A 23,253-nucleotide genomic window follows, 5' to 3' on the forward strand; every position below is an offset into this window, starting at 1 on the left:
TCCATCTGCTCATAATGGCTATTGCCTTTGCTCATCGTTGTTTGTCACCTGTGTTTATTGTCATTTTCATTTGTTCAAGTGCTCTTAAGTTTCCTAAGATATCTGAAAAAGCTTTACAATTTTTCTTCCTACACACTGGCAGGATATATCATATACGTGACATGAGCATGAATGAGGTGTAAAATAAATAAATAAAATATATTCATGCTGTGCTCTGCTTGGCTAAGCTTGGCAAGATATATCATATATGCCAAAGTCACAACACAATGTAAACACTTCACTAGTCTGTTTCTTCACATCCACAACTTCAAGGAGAGTTGGAGAAACTAAAATATAAAGAAAGATAGGAGCTAGTTGTATGATAGGGAGTGCTTGCTTCAGTATAATATTTACAATCACAGGGGATTTTCAAACTGATGAGTTAAAGCAGCGAGCATCAATCAATCAAGCAAACTCAAGCCTAGACTTGCTGCTGTTGCATTAAATTTCTTACGTCTTTCAGACTAATCCTTAGCGTTAGCTTGGGAAACACTGGATTGTGTGGAGAGACGGATACTTTTTGCTGCGCAATCTGGAAGGGCGAGAATGTTGACTTGACCGTGGTAAGAGATTTCAATCTCAACCAATTCCTCAATACGGATACCAAACGACATTCCTTCATCAATTCTTAAGTGCACAACCCCTCTTGCACCCTCTATAAACTCGAAGCGAACTCCTCGTACCTTAATTAAAAATAGCGGTAAGTAAAAAAAAAAAAAAAAAAAAAGATATAAGTTTAGTAATTATCATCTCTCCGAAATAGATGCTGCAATCTGAACAAATATCAATTCAAGATGATGTATGACCTGATCAAGGAGAGGCCAGTCTATGCCCCCGTACCAAAAATCAGATTTGGAACCGACAACTTCGAGGCGTCCATCGTCTATGAAAGATGGGTTCGTGGGTGTCTGCAATTAACTCAATTTAGCATTAAAAAATTTTAGTAATGGGTGTTGCTATTTGTACAGCATTATTACTTACCACCTTTTTAATATGGATGGATCCCCCAATACAGTGATAGATCCTCTTTTAGAGAGATGATCAGCAATGTAATCTACAAATGAAGGGTGTTATTTGGATCACATTTAATAATTACATTGCTGATAACCTCTTTAATACGATAAGTCCCACATACACTGATGGGGCCACCTCTATTACAGGGATCCACATCCACTTATTTGAAAAAACATTTTTAAAGGAAAATCAAAGCAATCCCAACAGAAAAAATCAATATAAAAGGTGATCTGATGAATAAATAAGTATAAATAACATTAAACCTGATTGCAAATGCCAATCATAGAAAGATTAACCAATGCATGCATATCTCACAAAAACAAAAACACATGTAGAGGAAGAAAAATGAACCTCACTTTTCCATCTTCCATCGTATTTTTTGTCACCCCACGATTTCCACTTGGATCAAAGATAGGCAAGTTAAGAAAACAAATTGAATTCATGCTGTACATGTATACCAAAGAGACATAAAATTAGAGTACGCGTAAGTCTGCGCGTGTGCATGTGTGTGTGAATGATAAATAAATCAATAATATATATATATATATATATATATATATATAAAGTAAACAAAACATAGCCAGTGAAGGGTATAACTCAGGTGGTTTTGCTCTTTCATTTCTACCCATATGGGCAAAGGTTCAAAATTCTCAGGCACTCAATGAATACTTATAATAGATATTTAGTCATATACCAATTCTTAGCACTAATAATATAGATAAACACTACACCATTTAATTTCTATAAAATAAACCCAAAAAATGACAATTGGCTCTATTGAATTTAATTTTGATTATTAAATTACATTGATGCCCTATTGAGTGTTTTGGGTTTTTTAATGAGGTTTTGGGGTTGGGTTTATGTTAAAAAATCAATGGCAATTTTGTAATTTAAAAGAAGTTAAAGCCTTTCTGTTATGTTGTAAATGAGCTTTAAGTGTGTTTCTAAAGTCCATTTTATATATGGTTTTTTCTATAATTTGGGCTTTTATATTGGATATAATAGTGAATCTCTCTACTTATAAATCTCCTCCCCAATAGCTTGTGCTTAAAAAAAAGTAATCAAAATTGATGATCATAACTCTTCTTCTTTTTTTTCTGCTAGAAATATGAAAAACATCAATGTCACTTAAGGGGGAAAAAAGAAGTTTAACTTGCATACTAGTGGAGGTCTTAGGTTCAAATTTTTATGGCACCTTCACATTATCGCTTTACTTATATAAAAAAACAAAAACAAAAAGTCAGAAATTATGACTTGATAACAACATAAATTCCCCATGTACATAGAAGATTGCCCCTTCGGTGCATTTGACACTGACAGAATCAAGTTTTTATGAAAAATTAGTTATCAAACTAGGGTTAAAGAGAGAAAAAATTACGGAAAGATTTGCCAAAATGAAAGTGCCATTTTTTTTTGGGGGGTTTCACTAAAACACCCAAAATGGGAGCTGAAATTATAAAAAAATCCAACACCCAAAACACTTTATAAACACACCCAAAATCCATCATTACACACACTCAAAACCCATTTATAAACACACCCAAAAAATATACAATTGTTGATTTTGGGGTTGATTTTGGGTGTGTTTCTATGTTTAAATAGTGTTTGGGTTTTTTTATAAATACATGTCTAGGATTGGGTTTATTTATAAATTTGTATTTTTTTTTTCCTTTCCATTTAATCATACAACAAATAGTGAGGTGTGAGAGTGAGTGCAAGCAAGGTTTTCATCAAACATTTTAAAGAAATAAAAGCACACAACAGAAAAATGATATCATACATGAGGGAGGGAGCAATAAAAGAAGTTAAGTGTAAATTCGACAATCATTACGTACTTTGTTGGAAGGTGGTTGTAAATTTCCCAATGACCAAGATGATTCAAAACCTTTATGCTTGGTCTGTCGCTGTTAGGGAAAACAAAAGTATAAAGTACTAAAACAAGAATATGTAATTGGCTTATTTTCACAAATGTTGTTTACGAAATTATCACATTTGATACTTCACGAAATTATCCTGCGTAAAATTAGTCTCTACTGTAAGATTCTGTAAAAAATTATGTTAAATTGATGATATGGCATGTATGTGGAGTCCATATCTCCAATAATAGCATGCTTCTCTCTCTCTCTCTCTCTCTCTCTCTGAGATTTTTCATGAAATCTTTTATACAGAGGATTTTATTTATTTATAAAAACGATATTCTACTTTAATTTAATCTAAAATACAGGAAATGGACACTCGAGTGCATAGTGGGGAGCACACAAAGACGGATCTAGGCATGAGCTAGAGTGGGCTCTAGCCTAGTGCTAAACTTGGAGGTGGAAAAAAATTAATATTAATTTTATAAGTTAAAGCCAAGTTAAATAAAAAGAGTCCACCCCTTTCTGTTGAAATTAGCCTATAACAACTGTAAGATTTCATCTCTAGAGGCACCCACACACGTTAAAAATCATGTTTTTCTATTACCCACCCATGTAAGCTATAACTTTATATTTGAAGTTGAGAGCTTAGAAGTAGTGGGTCTCCTCCTCTTTAAAATTGTATCAACCTATATCCAATGGGTTCTTTAATATTAGTAAGTTTCTCTCTTACTTTTTGTTTAATTTCCAACTTCAATTGTTATTGTTAGCCTTTTATGATTTAGAGTTTGTGTGTTCAATTTTGGGGATTTTTTTTTATGCAATTTGCTATGATTTTATTGATGACTTGTCATTTTTCTAATTTAATCTTTTCATTACTTGATCTTTGCTTTTATATAGTCTAGTTGTCTCTTGGTTTTGTTGAATGTTTGTAGCTTGTGATTGTTCAATTGTAAATCTATATGACTGCACTCCCTACGTCTATGTGTACTCCCATCAAATTTAAAAATTGTTAATTGAAGAATAGTTGCTACCACTCATTTTCTTTACATATAAAAAAAAATCTATAGCCTATAGCCAATTAACCATGTAAACCCCTCATCAAAAAAACCACGTAAACCTAAAGAAAAAAAAGGTAATATAATGGATCTCCCATTAAAAAATACTAGTCCACCCTTATAAAATTTCCTGGGTCCGCCCTTGGGAGCACACCCACTATAACCAACTTATCTAAGCCCATATATGCAATCTTTCATATGGAGGATTAATTCACTGTAATGGAAACAAATATGTACAATCAAAAAATCCACATTGCAAGTTCTCTCTCTTTTTTCCTTCTCTCCCTTTCTCTCCCTCACTTTCTCCCCCCACCCCAATCATCCCCCTAACCATCGATGCACCCCATACCCAACCCCACAGAACCAAAAGCAATCACCCGGCCACCATCTTCCCAACTCACCACCCACAACCCACACATCGGCCTCACCCCACCTGCTGACCCACCGCCTAGGCTGACACGGAATACCTATTTATTTTTTTTTCTTACTTTTTCATCTTTTTTCCTAATCCTTTCAATTTAAATTTTTAAAACATATATATATTATTTAATTTCCACGTTATTATTGGACATTTGGGTTCCACATTATTAGTTTAACAAAATACTTAACGAAATATCACGGTATGAATCAATTTGATGTACACAGGGTAACTTTAAGAACTAACTTTGTCACAAAAAACTTAAAGACCAAAGATGATAATTTCGTGAACCACAAAGACCGTTTGTGAAAATAAGTCTATATAATTTAATATCAAATTACCAGGATTGGGTACCGATAATTGGTAATTTCAAATGCATACAGGGTTATTTATAACAACATGATGAATAATTTAGCTTGGAGGGAAGAATGAAGCTCTGCCAATAAATACCTCATAGAATAAGAAAGGCCTTAAATGTCGGTCATTCCGGAAATATTAGTAGTCCCCAAGTGTAGAAATTCCGACTGAAAATATCGATAAAATATCGATATTTATGAAAATATGAATAAAAACAATAGAAATTATTAGAAAATTATGAAAGTTTTGAATGAAACTTTGAGTCATGTTTATAAAACTAAATGTAAGTGAGATGCAATTTGAGCCATCCAAAGTGCTAAAATCCAACGTTCTATAGTGTGTCGAAAAGTGTTACAAAATGTGTCCTTCCGATCCTGACTCATTAATTAATGCATAAAAAATATGGAAATGAAATTATAACAGGAGTATAAAAAAAATTTGAATGAATTTGGGCACATAACGAAGAAAAGAAATTAAAATTTAAACAAGGATGAAATTCTTTACCTCTCAAGATGAAGTAGTAACAAAATCGTCCGTAAAATGTTGGATTATCCTAAGAAATATATAAGAATTGAGGAATTAATATTATCATAAGATAAGAAGTGGTAATAAGGAAGAAGAGATAAGAATGAATGAAGACACTACTAATTCAGTACTGAAGGTTTTCATTCTTTCGATAATATAGAATATATATCATAAAAGTGAAGTGATAGGTCCATTGAGAATGGAGATTGGAGATTATGAAAGAAAGAAAGAAAAAATTAAGGAGCAAGTCTTACCGCTTTTTCCACATCTCCAACCTCATGCAAACAATGTGGTAATGGGTCCATAAAAGAAGCATATGGTTGTCTTGTAGAAGATTGAGTGCGTTTCATCCTAATGATACAATGCCAGCTGAAAATCCAATAAAAGAATAAATAAGATTACCACTACCCCCGCAAGAACAAATCCAATAATTTCAATTCTTGATATCTCACTATTAAAAGTTAACTTCAATAGTTAGTCATACGAGATCTCGATCGAATACCTATCAGTTCGTTCTCGTCGATTCTGCCAATGCTACGTCAACAAGAAACGATTGCAGCGGTGATATATTCGAGATGTCCTTCTGAAAGTAACGGCAGAATCATACATGTACATGTTGTAATTAAAATGGAAATCCATGAAAAACAAAGACCTACGAGGATGGTACATATGTCATGAAAACGGAAGAAAATAAAATAGTAAATGTGGATTTCCCTCTTTAAATTAATGTTTTCTTACTTACAACTCTTTGTCTTATTTTTCTATTAAGAAAACTCAATTTATTATAAGTAAAACTTAACGACTAGGATCCAACTCAGTAAGTTACCTAATTAAGAAAAATACTACAATGAACGACTCAATTGTAAATGATGTCATCATCTTAAAAAGGGACGCAAAACCGCTGTAAATCATTTCAAGTTCATTTATATATGTTTTGATTGATGATCAGAAATTAATAAATGCCCCACCCATCCAAACGAAGCACCGATTCCATTGTAGTGGTACCGTAGCGGTACCGGAGCAATGGAGGGTGACTCTGGCAATTTAAGATCACAGATGACTCCCAAAATCCAGTTTACAATCGCATCCCGGGCAACAACCTGAGATAGAAGAAATATATATATACACATAATGTCAATTTAAAAAAAGATATTACAAATGTTATACGCTTTAGCAATATGTATTAATTTAACATGTTACTCACTATAATTCTCATCTTCTTTTGAATTTCAGAAGCAAAACCATAATAACCTTGAAGCTTAAGCTTTTCTAGATGACCATAAACATCCTTTAGCACCGTTTCAGGATTAACATTATATGTCTCTGCCTTTTCCAGTTGTACACCAAAAACCTAGAAAATAAAGGAAAACAATACAATATATATTATTAATCAAATCCGGTCCATGCATGTTAATTAGAGTTTTAATTACACATAAACTAGGTTAAAATTTCATTTCAAATAATATATGATCATTCATGACTACATACTCATATATACATATATATATATATATCAAATTGCATTAGGGTTCAATGAGAAAAATACCTGCTTTTTAGTAAGGAGGTCGCAAAATTTCCCATAGAGTTTTTCTCCAGCATGTTTATCAATAAACACCAACACTGGGGATTTTTTTATATGGAAGGAATCAGGTTCAACATACAAATCAGGTAAGTCCTCAGATTTGCGGTAGGGCGGAGAAGTCCTCCTGCATGGGGCATTCATATTGGTGCGTAAATAATTCGAAAGACGATACCAAAATGAGGAAGTAAAGTACTGTATGTGTAATTAAGTTGAGAATAATACTCAAAATTTTGGGTGTTTTGGGACATGATTTCTGCGAGTGTCCTAGCGGCCAATGGTAGACCATAACATAAATCCTTAATTTCACTCTCAACCTTTTCCAAATGTTGTTGATAACCAAAAGCAGTGTCCTTAAATATATTCCAGCAGCTTTCTCTGTCCAAAGGCTCAAGAGAAATAATCAAGCTCTCATAATGTTTATCTGACCCCTCCGCAGGTACCACCATAGCTTCAACCACTTCCGGTATCCTACTAGTGACGATGACGGCACCACCACTACCCTTAGGCAATCCGTGCGATAAGCGATCCCCAACTTTCTTATCACCTTCCTGAACCTCAAGTAGTTGTCCTAAATCCGAGTAGAAATCGTTCATGTGCCACACATCATCCAACACAATCAAATAACTTTTACCTGATAAATGTTGGTTGAGCCTTTCCAAGAGCGCAGCAAGGAGATGACCAGAATTATTACTACTTATAGTCTTCTCCTCCTCCTGGATGATGCCATCTCCATCGGCAACGGCATCGTGGTCCAACTTACTTAGCATACATTTCACAATGCTGACCTCAATTTCTTCTTCTACTTGTTTATTTTCTTTGACTATATTCGACAAGCACAACCAAATTATAGGAGAAAATTTACATCGCACTATCCACGAACTCAAAAACTCGCGCACCAGAGTGGTCTTACCCGCGCCTGCCATGCCTACTATCCCAACTGCCGCAAATCCAGCACCTGACGACGGCGATGATTCTACAAGGAAGTCATCAATCTTCTGTAATTGCTCATCAAATCCCACAACTACAGTCTCAAATCTTTGATGGCGATGTATTAATACGGGTAGTTCGCTCTCTAAATTCTCTTCAGGATCAGGACGACTTGATGATTCGCTCAAGTTAAAAATTCTTTCTTTCTTTTTCATGAACTCATCCTCGAAGATGCGTTTTATTGCACCCAGCCGCTTCTTCATCTTCAGCACGAAACAAATCTTCCTCAAACTCAAATGGTTGAAGACTATTAAATGAGTCTTGTGATGACTATGCTTCTTCCACTCATGTGAGAAGACCTGGCACTTGGTCAATGCGTCGGTGAGGTCCAGGAGCACAGAGATAAAGCGATGGTAGTAATCTTCCGTAAGTCTTCGCGTATCTATATCTATTACAATATCTTTGATTGCTCCCAAATCAGAAATCAGAACAGCACCTGATAATTCAGATTCTGTCTCCCTAAGAGATGCCAGGAACTTATCCCGGAGAAATTGAGCAACATCGCCTGCCATTTCACCTTCAACACTATATTTATGTATCTACTGCAATTTTAATCAGAAACTGGGGGGAGTATTATGAAGAGCACATGACCACGCCTTGGCCTTTGTTCAGCGCTTTGATCAAAGGACCTGGATCTGTTATTGGAAGAAAAGGTTATGTCTCTAGTTCGATCATTTTCATATTTTTAGCTATAAAATTCATGCTCAGCATCAAATAACTGTTTAAAAAGTAGAATGAGCCGCTAGGGGAATCAGTTTTGCTTGCATGAGTATAATGAACTTTTTCTTTTCTTTTTCCCTTTTTTAAGCGTTCGGTTTTTGTTAATCAGTTTCGGTTATTCCAATTACAGGTAGCACTTTGTGAAGCTACACGACGACAAGTCTTGAAATTAACGCAAAATTGGCAGGTTTACGTTTACCATGTTGTCTCAAATGTGACATAATAAAAAGGTCCAAATAGGATGAAAAACTTAAGGACCTGATTTTGACAAGCACGTTTAACTAGTATTATAATTATACAAAAATGACGAAGCTTGTGTATTATCAGACTTATATCGGTGAATAAGAAACTGTCACATTATTAGAATGGGGAATCATATATATTTTTCTTTTATCATTGTTCTTTGCTTCCAGGACTACCAAGGAGTATATGTAATGAGCCTTTTCTTTTCTCCTTTTCTTTTGTCTTTGCTTCGAGGACTACCAAGGAATATATGTAATGAGCTTTTTCTTTTCTCTTCTCCTTTCCTTTTGTCTTTGCTTCCGGTACTACCAACGAGCATATGTGATGCCTGTAGGGATAAATAAGAATCTATCAATAACAAATTTTTTTTGTCTCAACAAGCCCTGCATGTGTGGTGGACTTTCAAGCCTAACACATAGACAACATATATTGAGTGATGTGGGAGCACAAGTGGCCAGTAGGGCCCAACATATGAAGCCTTGCTTTGATACAATGAAAGAAGTTGAGGTTCCACCTCAAAACCAATTGGTAATGGGGGAGTAGCCCAACTCCATATAAACTCACGTTTGATCTCTTAACTTTTTAATGTCGGACAAACATTCTCAACAAATATTACAATTCTTAAATAAAACATATCTTTTGACATGTTACCCTGCTGGTCCTTCGCACACCATCTTCTTTATGCTCATTGAGATTAAGAATAATTGACATTGAATAATTGTTTGAAAAGAGTGGGGAATTATATATATTTCTTTTGCCATTGTTCTTTGCTTCCAGGACTACCAGGGAGTATAATGAGCTTTTTCTTTTCTTCTTTTCTTTTTTTATTTCTTTTATTTGCCTTTTGAACTGTGATTGTCAGCTAAGAGCATCTTCAAGAGTAAAAGTAAAAAAATTTGTTTCTTTTTATTAATTAATTTTGGCGATTCCAATAGAGGTAGCAATTTCTGAAGCTACACGTTCATTTACCAAAATTTGCAGGTTTGGGTTTACCATGTCGTTTCACTAGATTACAAATCAACACTATGTTGGAAAAAGCTTGCCTCCTTAAAACTGAGGAGGAGTTCCTCCTCGAAACAAAAGATTGACCAACATCAGATAATTGTTTAAAAGTTTAAGTGTGGAATAATATATATTATCTTTTTTCTTTAAAAAAGATGATCTTACGGTGATTGTTTTAAATTCTATTATCTTATTTGTTTTTTGAAAAGGAAAATGAATGGTAAGTTAGTTCTAGAGGACTCACTAATCTGCAACAAATAGATAAACAGATATCACTTGAATAATAAAGAGGCAGACATGATAGGTTTGATTGCATCAATCTCTTGAGTTCCACATCTACCCTCAATCTATCTGCAACAGGCTACCTCCTTTTCAGTGTAATTGCATCTGAAATGAGAAATGTCACCTCAACCTCAGCCTCAACCTCAAGAAATGCAGAGAAGTTCCTGCCCAAGTTATTGGATCGTCTGGGAAAAACCAAAGCCAAGGCCATTGCACACATAAAGCCAGGCGAGGATCAGGAGGTGGTTCTGAGTCGCTTCAAAAAGATTGAAGATAAGCTTCAACAAATGGAAGACTTAAAATTGCTACCTAGAGTTACACTCTGGGAGCACACTCTGTTCAGCCAATTCACTATCTTAGAACGTCTAGTTGACAAGTTGTTCTTGGGAGATGATGAGAGCAATCCTTTCAACAGCCTGGAGGCAATCACCGACCAAATAAAAGCCTCAATCTCTTTAGTGAAGTTACCGAGTTACCCTGAACGCAGTTTAGAGTTTACGCATCGGTCTCAGCCAGAGTCGAGTCTAACAGCAGCTAAGAAGCTATCAAAAGAGTTGTCACAAATGGGCTTGGAGAAAGGAATTTACGAAAGCCGTGCCATGGCTAATCTGAGGAGGAGTTACGAACATCTTGAGAGCACCGAGTTGAGGCTCTGCTTCCTCTCTTTCTCAATCTTCCCTGAGGAGTCGGTGATAAAGAAAAGGCCTCTAATTTACTGGTGGATTGGGGAGGGCTTCATCACGGCCACACAAGATAAGACAGTCGAAGAGGTAGGATAAGAAATCTTTGGCAAACTCATGAAACAGGGCTTGATTCAACCACATGGAAATGTTAATTTATCCACTAGTTGCACGCTGCACCCTTGGATTCGTTGTATGCTGATAGGCTTGGCCAGGGATGTTGAGAGTTAAGCTGCATACTAGTTTTGAATCAAGCTGCAGATGTTAATCCTGCAGATTGATAGTGAAGAGGATGATGAAATCGAAGGAACTGAAGAACTTTCCTTTTATAGTAATAGCTGTTATAGGATATGTCCAACAGCTAGTTTTCTTACTATTTTAGGAAATTTTACAGCTGTCATTCTTAGCTGTCTTAGTATTTTCTGCTGTAACAATTTCTAGCCTAGGTGTAAGAATCATAGCCTCCAATGACCTTGAATGGCTGGAGATGAGTCCTTGTGTCCTAGTTTTTAGGATCTGTTTTTTGGCAGCTTGTGTCATGCATATAGTGTGATTTTGGCTCTGATGCAATATACAGAAAATAGACTGAATCATTCTCATTCTCTCTGAGTTTTTCTCTCCTTTGCATACGTTGCTTACAAAAGGTTTTATTGTTCTGTAAATCAGTCTCTAAAACCAGCAAGCTAAATACCAAATTCTAACATGGTATCAGAGCTCCTGGTCTGATTTGAGAGAAGGCGTGGTGTGAGAAAGGGGGTTTTCCTGAAATCTCTATAAGGGATAAAGGTTGCTCTTTTATTGTGTGGTTCACTGAGACTCACATCAAAATGGTGGGATCAGGTTCTGCAGGTGGAGATTTACGAACTCCACAGTTCAATGGTTCAAACTATGATTTTTGGTCAGTAAAAATGGAGACTATCCTCATAGCATATGATTTATGGGATGCAGTGGAGATTGGAATACAACCACAGCCGATTATTGAGCAGAGCAGGCTCTGAAGGCACTGGAGATGAAGAGAGTGAGGCTGAGGAAATTCCATGGAAGCACCTACTATCTCCAGAGAAGATAAGATCAAAAATGCCAAGGCTTTGAGTCTTATTCAAGGAGCACTGACAGATGAACTCTTTCCTCGCATCAGAAATGAGAAGACTGCAAAAGGTGCTTGGGAAATTCTAAGAAGAGAGTTCGGAGGAGATAAAAGGTAAGAGCTGTGAAATTACAAGCTATTAGAGCTGACTTTGAATATTTGAGAATGAATGATGTTGAATCTCTGGATGACTACTTGGCTCGTTTTTTTGAAATTGTAAACAACCTGAAATCTCTAGGAGAAGATGTAACAGAGAAAAGGATTGTCCAAAAATTGTTGATGAGTCTAAGTAGGAGGTACAAGTCCATAGTGTCAATCATTGAAGAAACCAGAGATCTTGACACTATTAGAGTTGAAGAAATTCTTGCATCTGTCAAGGTTTATGATAAGAGAGAGGATTTGCATGATGAAAAGGACAAATTGGCAGGAACTGAGAAAGCTTTTAGTGTAGTCTCAGAGTTGGAAATGATCAAGCTTCTAGAGCTAACAAAAGTTCTCAGGGAAAGCAAAATCAAAAATGGCAAGGACAAAACAAAAAGGGCTCAAATTAGTCTCAAGGTGGAAATTTTAACAAAAATAATGGCTCTGGAAGGAATTGGAACAGCAGCTTCAATTCACAAAACAAGCAAGGGAGTAGTAGTCAAGGTGGTGTGAAACCACAGTGCCAAGTGTGTCAGAAATACCATTTTGGTATATGCAGATATAAGGGAAAACCTCAAGTGTGCGGAAAGTGCAGTCGATTTGGTCATTTAACTAAGGATCTGTGAAAGTGGTAAACAAGTTGCAAACTGTGCAAAAGAGGAAGAAGTAACCACAGGAACAATGTTCTATGCTTGTCATGCAAGCTCAATTGCATCAAGCAAGTCTGTGTGGTTTGTCGACAGTGCTTGCAGCAATCACATGACCTCTCAAGAGTCCTTGTTGATCAATCTTGATAGGTCAGTGACCTGCAAAGTGAAAATGGGCACTGGTGACCTTGTTCAAGCCACAGGAAAAGGGACACTAGTAGTTGAGACAAGAAAAGGGAGAAGATATATAAATGAGGTGCTGTTAGTCCCTGGTCTAGATGAGAATTTGTTGAGTGTAGGACAAATGATGGAGCATGGGTACTACATTCTATTTGGAGGAAACTATGCATTAATATGTGATGATAGCAGCCTTGATAATGTTGTTGCCAAAGTAGCAATGGCTGGAAATAGATGCTTTCCATTGTCTATGGAATCTATCTGCTCAATGGGAATGAAAGCAGCAGTACAAGTAGATCCATGGGTTTGGCATAGGAGATTGGGGCATTTGAACTTTGCAAGCATGAAAAAAATGCAGCAAACACAAATGGTGCTAGGCTTACCTGATTTCTCAGAAAAAGAAGGAGTATGTGAAGGCTGTGTGTATGGTAAAAGCCACAGAGAACCATTTGAAAATGAGAAGTCTTGGAGAGCTAAGCATCCACTTGAGTTGATACACACGGATGTATGTGGTCCAATGCAAAATGAGTCCATTGGAGGAAATAGATACTTCATCACATTCATTGATGACTATTCAAGAATGTGTTGGGTATATTTTCTCAGAAACAAGTCAAGTGTGATAAGTGTGTTCAAAAAGTTCAAAGCATTTGTTGAGCTACAAAGTGGATTCAACTTAAAGAAACTAAGAAGTGACAGAGGTGGAGAGTACACTTCACATGAATTCCTTGAGTTTTGCAGTGATCTTGGCATAGAGAGGCAACGACTATTGCCTACTCACCTCACAAAATGGGGTTGCTGAGAGAAGAAACAGAACCATCTGTGAAATGGCAAGATCAATGATGACTAAGAAGAAAATCCTGAAAGTTCTGGGCTGAAGGCAAGCTATATTGTGTATCTGCAAAACAGGTGCTATACTACTTCAGCCTCAGACAAAACTCCATTTGAAGCTTTACAGGAAGGAAACAGGTGCAAAACACCAGAGTGTTTGGAAGTATATGTTACAGTACATTCCATCAAACCTTAGACAGAAGTTTGATGACAAAGCAAGCAAAGGAATTTTTATGGGTTATGGCAGCTGTGAGAAGGGTTACAGGGTCTATAATCTCAAACCTGAGAAGATTATACTCTCTAGAAGTGTTGTTTTTGATAAGAACAAATCTGGAATTGGGAAAGCAAGCAAGATGAAACTGTTTCTGTGCCTTTCATCTTTGAAAATGGAAATTCTGAGATAGCTGAAAGAAGAAGCCTCTCATGAAATTCATAGCATTGATTCACCAATCTGAATCAATTAATCTCAGATGATGAACATGTCTCTGGAAGAAATGGCAGTGGCACCACCAAGGGTCAACTCCAAGCAATACACCAGTAAAGCTGAGAAGTTTGGAGGACATTTATGCAAGATGTCACATGACCATTATTGAACCTGAAACTTATTATGAAGCTGTAGAAGACAAAGCATGGAAGGAAGCAATGGATGCTGAGATTGAAACCATTGAAAAGAATGGAACTTGGGAGCTAGTGGAAAGGCCTACAGATAAACCAGTCATAGGAGTCAAATGGGTGTTCAAAACCAAGTTGAATCTGGATGGAACAGTTCAAAAACACAAGGCTAGGCTTGTAGCTAAAGGGTATGCTCAAAAACCTGGTATTGATTATAATGAAACCTTTGCCCCAGTGGCAAGGTTAGATACAATTAGAACTTTGATTGCACTTGCAGCACAAAAGGGTTGGAAGTTGTTTCAATTAGATGTTAAGTCAGCCTTCTTGAATGGAGTACTTGAGGAGGAGGTTTATATTGAGCAACCAGAGGGGTTTGAAGTGAAAACAGCAAGTCACAAGGTCTATAAATTAAAGAAGGCCCTCTATGGTTTGAAGCAGGCTCCCAGAGCCTGGTACAGTGAAATAGACACCTATCTAACTAGCTGCAATTTTAAAAGAAGCACCAGTGAGGCCACCTTATATACCAGAACTGATGAAGAAGGAAAACTGATCATTGTCTCTATATATGTTGATGATATAGTTTATACTGGAAACAGTAATGCTTTGCTCAGTGAGTTTAAAAGGGACATGATGCAAAAGTATGAAATGACTGATTTAGGACTCCTACATCATTTCTTGGGAATGGGAGTTCTACAAACTGAAAATGGAGTGTTTATTCATCAAAGCAAGTATGCAAAGTCCTTGCTTGTGAAATTTGGTCTCGAGGATTGTAAGTCAGTAACAATTCCTCTACCCACTGGTGAAAGATTAAAGAAAGTTGATGGAAGTGATTTGGCTGATGAAGGTTTGTTTAGAAAAATTGTTGGCAGCCTGTTGTATCTGACTGCAACCAGGCTGATATAATGTTTGCAGCCAGTTTGTTATCAAGATTCATGCACAGCCCCACAAAGAAGCACATGGGAATTGCAAAAAGGGTTCTTAGATACATTCAAGGCACTCTCAGCTATGGCATTGAATTTACAAGGGATAATAATGCGTTCGTTGGCTTTTGTGACTGATTGGGCTGGCAGTGAAGATGACAGTATGAAGCACATCTGGATATGCATTCAGTTTTGGTAGTGGAGTTTTTCATGGGCTTCAGTCAACAAAACAGTTGCATTGTCAACTGCAGGCTGAATACGTTTCAGCAGCTGAGGCAACACTCAAGCTATCTGGCTAAGGTTTGTGTTGGATGATTTTGGTGAAATGCAATCTGATGCAACACCATTGTTTTGTGACAACATGTCAGCAATATCAATGGTCAAAAATCCTGTTTTCCATCAGAAAACAAGGCACATAAACCGAAGGTATCATTTCATAAGGGAAGCTTTACAAGAAGGGGTGATTGATATAAAATTCTGCAGAAGTGAAGAACAGTTGGCAGATATTTTTACAAAAGCTCTGCCCAAAGATCGATTCAATTATTTGAGGTTGAAGCTTGGAGTTAAACCAGTAAGCAGCTTAGGAGAGGCTGTTGAGAGTTAAGCTGCATACTAGTTTTGAATCAAGCTGCAGATGTTAATCCTGCAGATTGATAGTGAAGAGGATGATGAAATCGAAGGAACTGAAGAACTTTCCTTTTATAGTAATAGCTGTTATAGGATATGTCCAACAGCTAGTTTTCTTACTATTTTAGGAAATTTTACAGCTGTCATTCTTAGCTGTCTTAGTATTTTCTGCTGTAACAATTTCTAGCCTAGGTGTAAGAATCATAGCCTCCAATGACCTTGAATGGCTGGAGATGAGTCCTTGTGTCCTAGTTTTTAGGATCTGTTTTTTGGCAGCTTGTGTCATGCATATAGTGTGATTTTGGCTCTGATGCAATATACAGAAAATAGACTGAATCATTCTCATTCTCTCTGAGTTTTTCTCTCCTTTGCATACGTTGCTTACAAAAGGTTTTATTGTTCTGTAAATCAGTCTCTAAAACCAGCAAGCTAAATACCAAATTCTAACATGGGACGCTCTGCTCTTCCACTTTGATTCAGACTGGCCTTGGATGCCATCATGTCAAGTATCATTGTGCAGGCGCGCGTGCTTAGTTTTTGATCAGAACCAGACTTCTCCGGGTGAGGAAGATCTGTTTACAGTATTCAATGTGAACAGCAACTATCTTAGCATCAAACGTCAATGGCTTAGCAAGTTGAAGAAAGTTGTTGTTCTTCAGCTGGGACGGTGGCAGAGCTCACCCATGCATCACATTGAAGTGGATGATGAAGGATTATTTTTGAAAGGTATTGGGGCTCAGCATTACTTGAGCTTCAAGTATCTTAGTCTCCGAGGAATATCAGGAATAACACGGATTCCTACTTGTATCTTTAACATCATCAGCCTTGAAATTCTGGATCTGAGAGCATGCCACAATTTAGAGACATTGCCTTCAGATATCTCATCGTTGAGGAAGCTCACTCATTTGGATATATCAGAGTGTTACTTGCTAGAAGGCATGCCAAAAGGGATTGGCAAACTCTCTTCCCTCCAAGTACTTAAAGGTTTTCATAGCCAATTTGAAAATACTCCCTCAAGACTCGGTGATCTTGCCAAGTTGAAGAAACTAAGGCGGCTAAGTATATACATAGGGAATGAGGCCGTAATGCATGACAACGAGTTTGAAACTTTGAAGGAAATTTCATCTCTTCGCCGCCTCAAAATATCATGGGCAGTGGTTTCTTCAGAGTTGAAAGAAAAGATTTCCCTCCAGTCCCGGGATTTCTCGTTCCCACCAGATTTAGAAAAATTGGATCTTCAAGGCATCCCTCTGAAAGAAGTACCATCATGGCTGAACCCGAGGCAACTGAAAAATTTAAAGAAGCTCTATATAAGAGGCGGGGAACATTGTAGCCTGGACCATGCAGGGGAGGAGACTGTCACTGCGTGTAAGTGGAGGGTGGAAATCTTGCGTCTCAAGTACTTGAGTAATATGAAAATAGAACTTCCAAAGGTGGAGGATCAGTTTCCTCATCTGTTGTACTTGGAGATTAAAAAGGACATAAATGAGGAAGGCATATTTTGGAGCAAATCTCAAGGTCAGAAATTAAGCGAGTAAGTTAACTCCACGATAAAGTTAGTCCTCTGTATCTAGTTCATGTCTGCAGCACGTTATAATTAACTGCATGCCCTATTGTTATTGTATGCATACATCAATCCCTCTGCAATATGCGGATTTTATTTTCCAACCCTCTCCTTTTCTTAAATAATTAAATTCATATGCGGATTTTATTTTTATTGTGAAATTTAAGCAAACAAAAGTTTTACAACCTCAAATCTAATCCCCCTCTTTATACAGGTGCTGATAAATGTAGCAGGGTTTAGTCAAGGTGCAATGATTTGGCGTCACAATAAAAGCAATCCAATTGTGCCTTGCCGGGGACCAAGAAGCACACATTCAGCTGGCTTCAAATACGTTAATTGTATTCGTTTGTTCGGTTCTTGTTTCATAGTGGAGAATTAATTCTCTAACGACAATTACCGTCGTGGTAATGTGATGTAGTTATTAAAAATAATAATTCTCTAATTATTATTTTTTTTTGAAAGAAAATTGTTAGTATTCTCCTAATCCTAATTAATATAGTATCCGATTGAGTTGTCATTTCCAGATATTTCAAGTTGAAAACTTCCGATCCTCGTGTGCTCTGGAGACTTGTCTTTTATTGAATAATAGTTGGTTTTGTGTTGTGTTACCGAATTGTCATGGTCTTTTTTCATAAAGTGAAGGTATTTTTTATTTTATTTTTTTGAAAAGAACGAAATTCATTAAAGAAACTAGAGCAAATTACAATCATTTAAGAGGGCATCCTCATGATAGCATGGGGCCACTCATTCCAGTCAACCAAACCATCAACAGAAAGTGAAACTTAAGCTAAGCGATGAGCAACATCATTGCAGTAGACTGTAGATACAAAGTACTGACTTCATGGAAAATCTTGAGCCTTGTGCTATATTTTATGTTCTCTAGACGCTATCTATTTTTCAACATGCTTTCATTCATTTTTCTTGTTTGCAATCGTGCCTCCAGGTTTAATAACTAGAATCCGAATCTTTTGTTTGGATTTTCTTTATTATAATCTACTTGATTTCTTTCCTGAATACGTCATCTCATTAAAATTTAATCTAGTCTACAGATCAATGTCATTTCCCATTGGATTAGACCTTGTTTGCTTAAACCATTAAATATTAACTTCTGCTTCTTGCAACTTGCGCATTTCTTGCACGTCAATTGATCCTTCTTTGACTTATGCGAAGATCCTACCTTTTTATATATAAAGATTTTAAAGTAAATAGATTGTGTGAAAACAATTTAAGACCTAAAATTAACAATCATCGTCCCCACTGACAACCATACTCCTTTGGGCTAAATAAAAAATGTTGTAAGTGAATTATTCTTATTTATTTATTTTTATATGTGCATAATGAATTAATGGAGGAGGTGCAATTATTCGGATGCGGCTAGTGGTAGTATCATGCATATATGCACAACTTTACTTTCTAAGGAAAATGTTAAAGGGACATTGTATTAGTAGGTTTCACATTTATTAGAAAGATAATACACAATATGATTTATATATTTAGTCTCAATTAGCATGACCCATTTTCAAAATATTCTCTCTTCGATATATCTTGTTTATACCAAAATGAACAGCCAATGAACATCGGACACGTGGACCAAACTAGAGCTATGGGATCCTTCGGCACCTAGCTTCAGTATCACGCCTACCGATCGTACGATTAGGGCAACCTCACTCCCAGGGACACATGGCAATCCCACAATTGATGCCCAGAGTCCCACATTGAAACTCTAAATAAATTGCACACCTCCCAAGGCCTATAAAAGAGGGCAACCATCCCAGTTTGGAGGTAATCAATAAGAACTCACGGCATACTGCCTATTGATATGTAGTTCAAACTTACTAAACTGCATTACCACACCGGTGCCCTAGGTCTTACCGGGCTCCCTATTTTGCAGATCGAACGCCCTACCGAGGCCCGAGCATACCGAAGCCCAAATATCTCTAAGTTGCGGGAAAAGTGCTAAACCATTTTCTGCGCCCAGCTTACTGCCGTCGGAAACGATAATAATCAACCTACAATTCCTAAAAACACATGGGAACCACTTCAGACCATCGTTTTACCCGAGGACGGACTCATCTGGAATGCCAAGCGGGCAAGCCCCGGCGCTGCACCCTAGTACTCCTTCGATAACCCTCCGGTAATTCAGACTACGGTGGAAGCGGAGCTCTTGGTTCAAATGATTTCTTCGAAGAAAATAGACAAGCTCCAAGAACATAACTCCTCACATCCAAAGTAGACGAAACTCAACGGCTGCTTAATCAGCAGGAAATGCAGAATATTCAATCTACGTAACCTTCCTAAAGTCTACGGCACCTGGGTCGATGTAAGAAAGGGAAAAAGAGGGCAAAAGGCAACCCTTGCGCCTTCCAAATAGCTGGTAGTCCAAGCCCCTCGGGACTAGCCCCATATACCAAAGAAAGTCTACGCCGACTATCGCCATCGGCTCAACGACATGGATGTCGAAGGCAGAGGTCCCCAGCCGGGATCAACGCAAACTTATGGGACTCACGGATGAGGATCAACGCATACCATGCTATCTGGAATTAATTGAGCATAAATTACAGACACAAATGTACAAAGAATGCTGTTAACATTATTAATTTAGTGATCTGGATTTAGAATCATTGAATCAAATGCTAGCTTTGTTTCAAATTAGCCAGAATTGGTTCTGGGGTATACGTATGCTTGTCTCCCTCATATGACATGGCACAACTCTCATGTAGTATAGGCGATGAAAAACCCTATGCCACTAATTTTGGTAAATGACTAGCTTTTCTTTTCATACAGGAAGGATGGGAATTATAAACGAATCTGTAATCGCATGCTTCATACAAGCAATATATTTGCTTGAACTCGACAGACAAGAGAATAGAGATGAAGCAAATGCTCTAGCTCCTAAGTGGTGGATACCCTTTAGGTATAAACTATCCCAAACCTTAGTCGATGAAAGAGATGGATCCATATTTGGGACAATTTTGGAATGGGATCGATCTGCAGCACTTTGCTGACTTTGTACTCATCAGACCAAGCGGTGCGCCAAAGGCGATTCTAGCACTTAGAGGAACATTGCTCAAAGGCCCAACTATGCGAAGGGATATGAAGACGACCTTCGGTTTCTTGCTTGGGAGAGCTTGAAGGGCTCTGTTAGGTTTAAAGCAGCTATGGAGGCTTTGAAATCAGATTCTTGCTGAAAGGTATGGAAGTAGTAATGTTTGTATTTGCGGGACACTCATTGGGGGCTGGATTTTTCTCCAAGTGGGAAAAGCATTAGCCAAAGAAGGGATGTATGTGGAAACTCATTTGTTCAATCCACCTTCTGTTTAGCTAGCAATGAGCTTCAGAAATATCGGAGAGAAAGCAGGATTTGCTTGGAAGAGATTTAAGTCAATGCTCCCTTTGAGAAGTGGAGCTCAGGTCAGCAGTGAAGAAGGGGATAGGACTTCTGGTTTTGGATTGAAGAATAGGATGCCAAATTTTTCGGGTTTGAAGAATCCTGGTATGGGTTTGGGAAAATGGGTTCTCATTTGTATGTAAATACCAAGTGACTACATCTCACTGTTCTTATATCTTGAGCATGATGGAGAAGTAAACAATGCTAACAAAGAGAACGTGCCCAACAAATGGTCAAGTAGCAGCAAAGCTGTTTGTGATGTTAAAGGGAAACCAGAAGTTTTCGGAGGCTCACGGATTAGAGCAATGGTGGTCCGATGATTTGGAACTTCAACCTGCTATGCATAAAGAAGCTCATTAGCAGCAGCTGAAATCCTTGTATAGCCTTCCAGCTCCACAACAAACACTTGCTAGATAACAAAGGCCCTCTTGTTTTCTTTCTTTCTTAAATAACTCATTTTCGACTTGGGCCTTCCATACTGTCATGTTTTTATACTTTGTCCATCAGTTCATAATGGCTATTGCCTTTGCTCATCGTTGTTTGTCACCTGTGTTTATTGTCATTTTCATTTGTTCAAGTGCTCTAAATTTTCCAAAGATATCTGAAAAAGCTTTACAATTTTTCTTCCTACGGTACCTCAATGTGAAATAAGCATGAATAGGTGTAGAATAAATCATGTTGTGCTTTGCTTGGCAGGATATGACAAAGTCCTGCCCATGCTGTGTTCATCTTAATAGTGTTCGGGCACAATTGCATCATATTGAGCCAGTGTCGTCTTGTATCAGACTGAGCTATTTTACACCTCTAAAGATGAATGAGTTTAAGATAAGAAATATTTCCATCCAAGCAAAATTTTGCGTATGTTTGAGGTTGAGTATGGAATTCTGTCTACTCATTTACAAACTTCAACTATAGAAAGGGACCTATTTCAAATGGATAAACATTGTTTTATATTTAAATTTTCTAAAAGTATGAGATAATCAGTTTGATATAATTTGATTCAGATGCAAAAGTCAGAACACAATGTAAATACTTCACTACTCTCTTTCTTCACATCATTGACTAAGTAAAGGAGAGCTGGACAAACTAAAATATAAAGTAGCTCTAGGATTAGAGGGTTCTGGAAGTGCTGGCTTCATCAGACTCATCATCTCCTTCAGACTCAAGAGTCATCTTCAGAAGTGTTACCATCATCATAGGGGATTCTGGAAGACCTTGCTTCTTGAGACTCATCATCTGCCTTCAAAGTAATCTTCATAAGTACTTGCTTCTTCGGACTCATTATCTCCTTTAGAAGAGTTACCATCATGGGGGACTTTGAACGTGCTAGCTGCACCGAACTTTTTATTATTATTATTATTATTATTATGTCCTTGAGAGTAAATCCTTAGCATTGTTATCAACACCAGTTTCAGAAGCTCAAGATCGGGACGAGTCACAGATACTTTTTGCCAGGCAGTTTGGAAAGGCAAGAAAGTTGACTTGACAGTATGAGATTTCAATCCCAACCAAACCATCAAGTGAGATTTTTTTTCCATGGTGCTCCATCAATCCTCATGTTCACAACTTGAGCTGCACCCTCTATAAACTCGAAGCAAATTCACAGTACCTAAATTCAAGGGGAAAAAGCAAAATTAATCATCTTTTGATACAAATGTAGGAGAAGATGTAAAACTTATTCCTTGGTAGCACATTTGGAGGGCACTTAACAACATTCATGTAATGAGTCCGGAAGAAGCAAAAGGGCAGTTTAAACATATTTTGAAGAGATATGACCTGATCAAGGCGACTGCAACGTTCACTCTAAAGAAAAACATATTTGAAGCCAATAATTTCATGGCGTCCATCATGTATCACTACTACATTTTAGTCTTTGCGCGACGAAAGGGTATTCGTCGCGCAAAAATGATTTTAGTCGCACATCATTATGCGCGACAGAAGTTTCATCGCGCAAAGTTCGTGAAGAAAGGATTTGCGCGACGAATTATATTTATTCGTCGCGCAGTTTGCGCTACGATAACAACTTCGTTTCAAAAAACATTTCGGGACGACCTCATTGTCCGTCGCACAAATATTTGCGCGACGAACAAGTGGTCGTCGCAAATCTGCTTGCGACGGAATTTTCCGTCGCGCGAGCTACATGAACCTTGCGCGACGACATCTTATTCGTCGCGCATACACTATTTTGCGCAACGAAATTATTCGTCGCGCAAGATTAAAATATATTTGTCGATTTGTTATTTAAATGTTTTTGCGCGACGATTTACGTTTCGTCGCGCAAAAGCAATATATATTATTTTAAAAAAAAATTATTATTTGATTTTTAATTTTGTAAAAAAATAAATTTGGTTTTTTTAATTAAAATGAAATTACAATAAAAAAAATTAATCGTAAAGAAAACATCTATTATATAAAATAAAATAAATGTATACAAATTGTAAAAGTAATTATAAAAATAAAAAACTAATCAAATAATGTTCCAAAATCTACTTGGTCATC

The 23,253-nt window shown here is 37.1% G+C and overlaps 1 protein-coding gene and 2 pseudogenes across 1 annotated transcript; 2 read left to right on the plus strand and 1 right to left on the minus strand.

Moving 5' to 3' along the window:
• Positions 1 to 172: 172 nt before the first annotated feature.
• On the minus strand, positions 173 to 8,535 carry LOC103328917 (uncharacterized). Its single transcript, XM_089050530.1, has 12 exons — positions 7,072 to 8,535; positions 6,814 to 6,973; positions 6,472 to 6,618; positions 6,236 to 6,367; positions 5,783 to 5,850; positions 5,522 to 5,636; positions 5,247 to 5,295; positions 4,836 to 4,854; positions 2,889 to 2,957; positions 1,410 to 1,497; positions 846 to 947; positions 173 to 722 (listed from the first exon to the last, which is right to left on the minus strand). Exons 1-12 carry the CDS (start codon positions 8,346 to 8,348, stop codon positions 504 to 506), a joined length of 2,445 nt encoding a protein of 814 aa, XP_088906656.1. The 5' UTR covers positions 8,349 to 8,535; the 3' UTR covers positions 173 to 503.
• A 1,518-nt stretch (positions 8,536 to 10,053) lies between these two features.
• On the plus strand, positions 10,054 to 17,459 carry LOC148918279 (disease resistance RPP13-like protein 4; annotated as a pseudogene).
• Positions 17,460 to 17,616: 157 nt separating this feature from the next.
• Positions 17,617 to 21,287, plus strand: LOC103329044 (GDSL esterase/lipase At4g10955-like; annotated as a pseudogene).
• Positions 21,288 to 23,253: the final 1,966 nt, after the last annotated feature.

This window comes from Prunus mume, linkage group LG4, assembly GCF_029339155.1.
Source record: "Prunus mume cultivar Tortuosa linkage group LG4, ASM2933915v1, whole genome shotgun sequence".
NCBI lineage: Eukaryota > Viridiplantae > Streptophyta > Magnoliopsida > Rosales > Rosaceae > Prunus > Prunus mume.

Bases quoted from the DNA above. Each gene is read 5' to 3' on its own strand.
- LOC103328917 (XM_089050530.1), bottom strand. From the start codon at position 8,348: ATGGCAGGCGATGTTGCTCAATTTCTCCGGGATAAGTTCCTGGCATCT. The intron at 5,851-6,235 runs GTGGGGCATTTA...CGTTACTTTCAG, and splicing joins TCGGTGCTTCGTTTGGATGG to AAGGACATCTCGAATATATC. The intron at 5,637-5,782 runs AACGAACTGATA...TTGGATTTTCAG, and splicing joins GCATTGGCAGAATCGACGAG to CTGGCATTGTATCATTAGGA.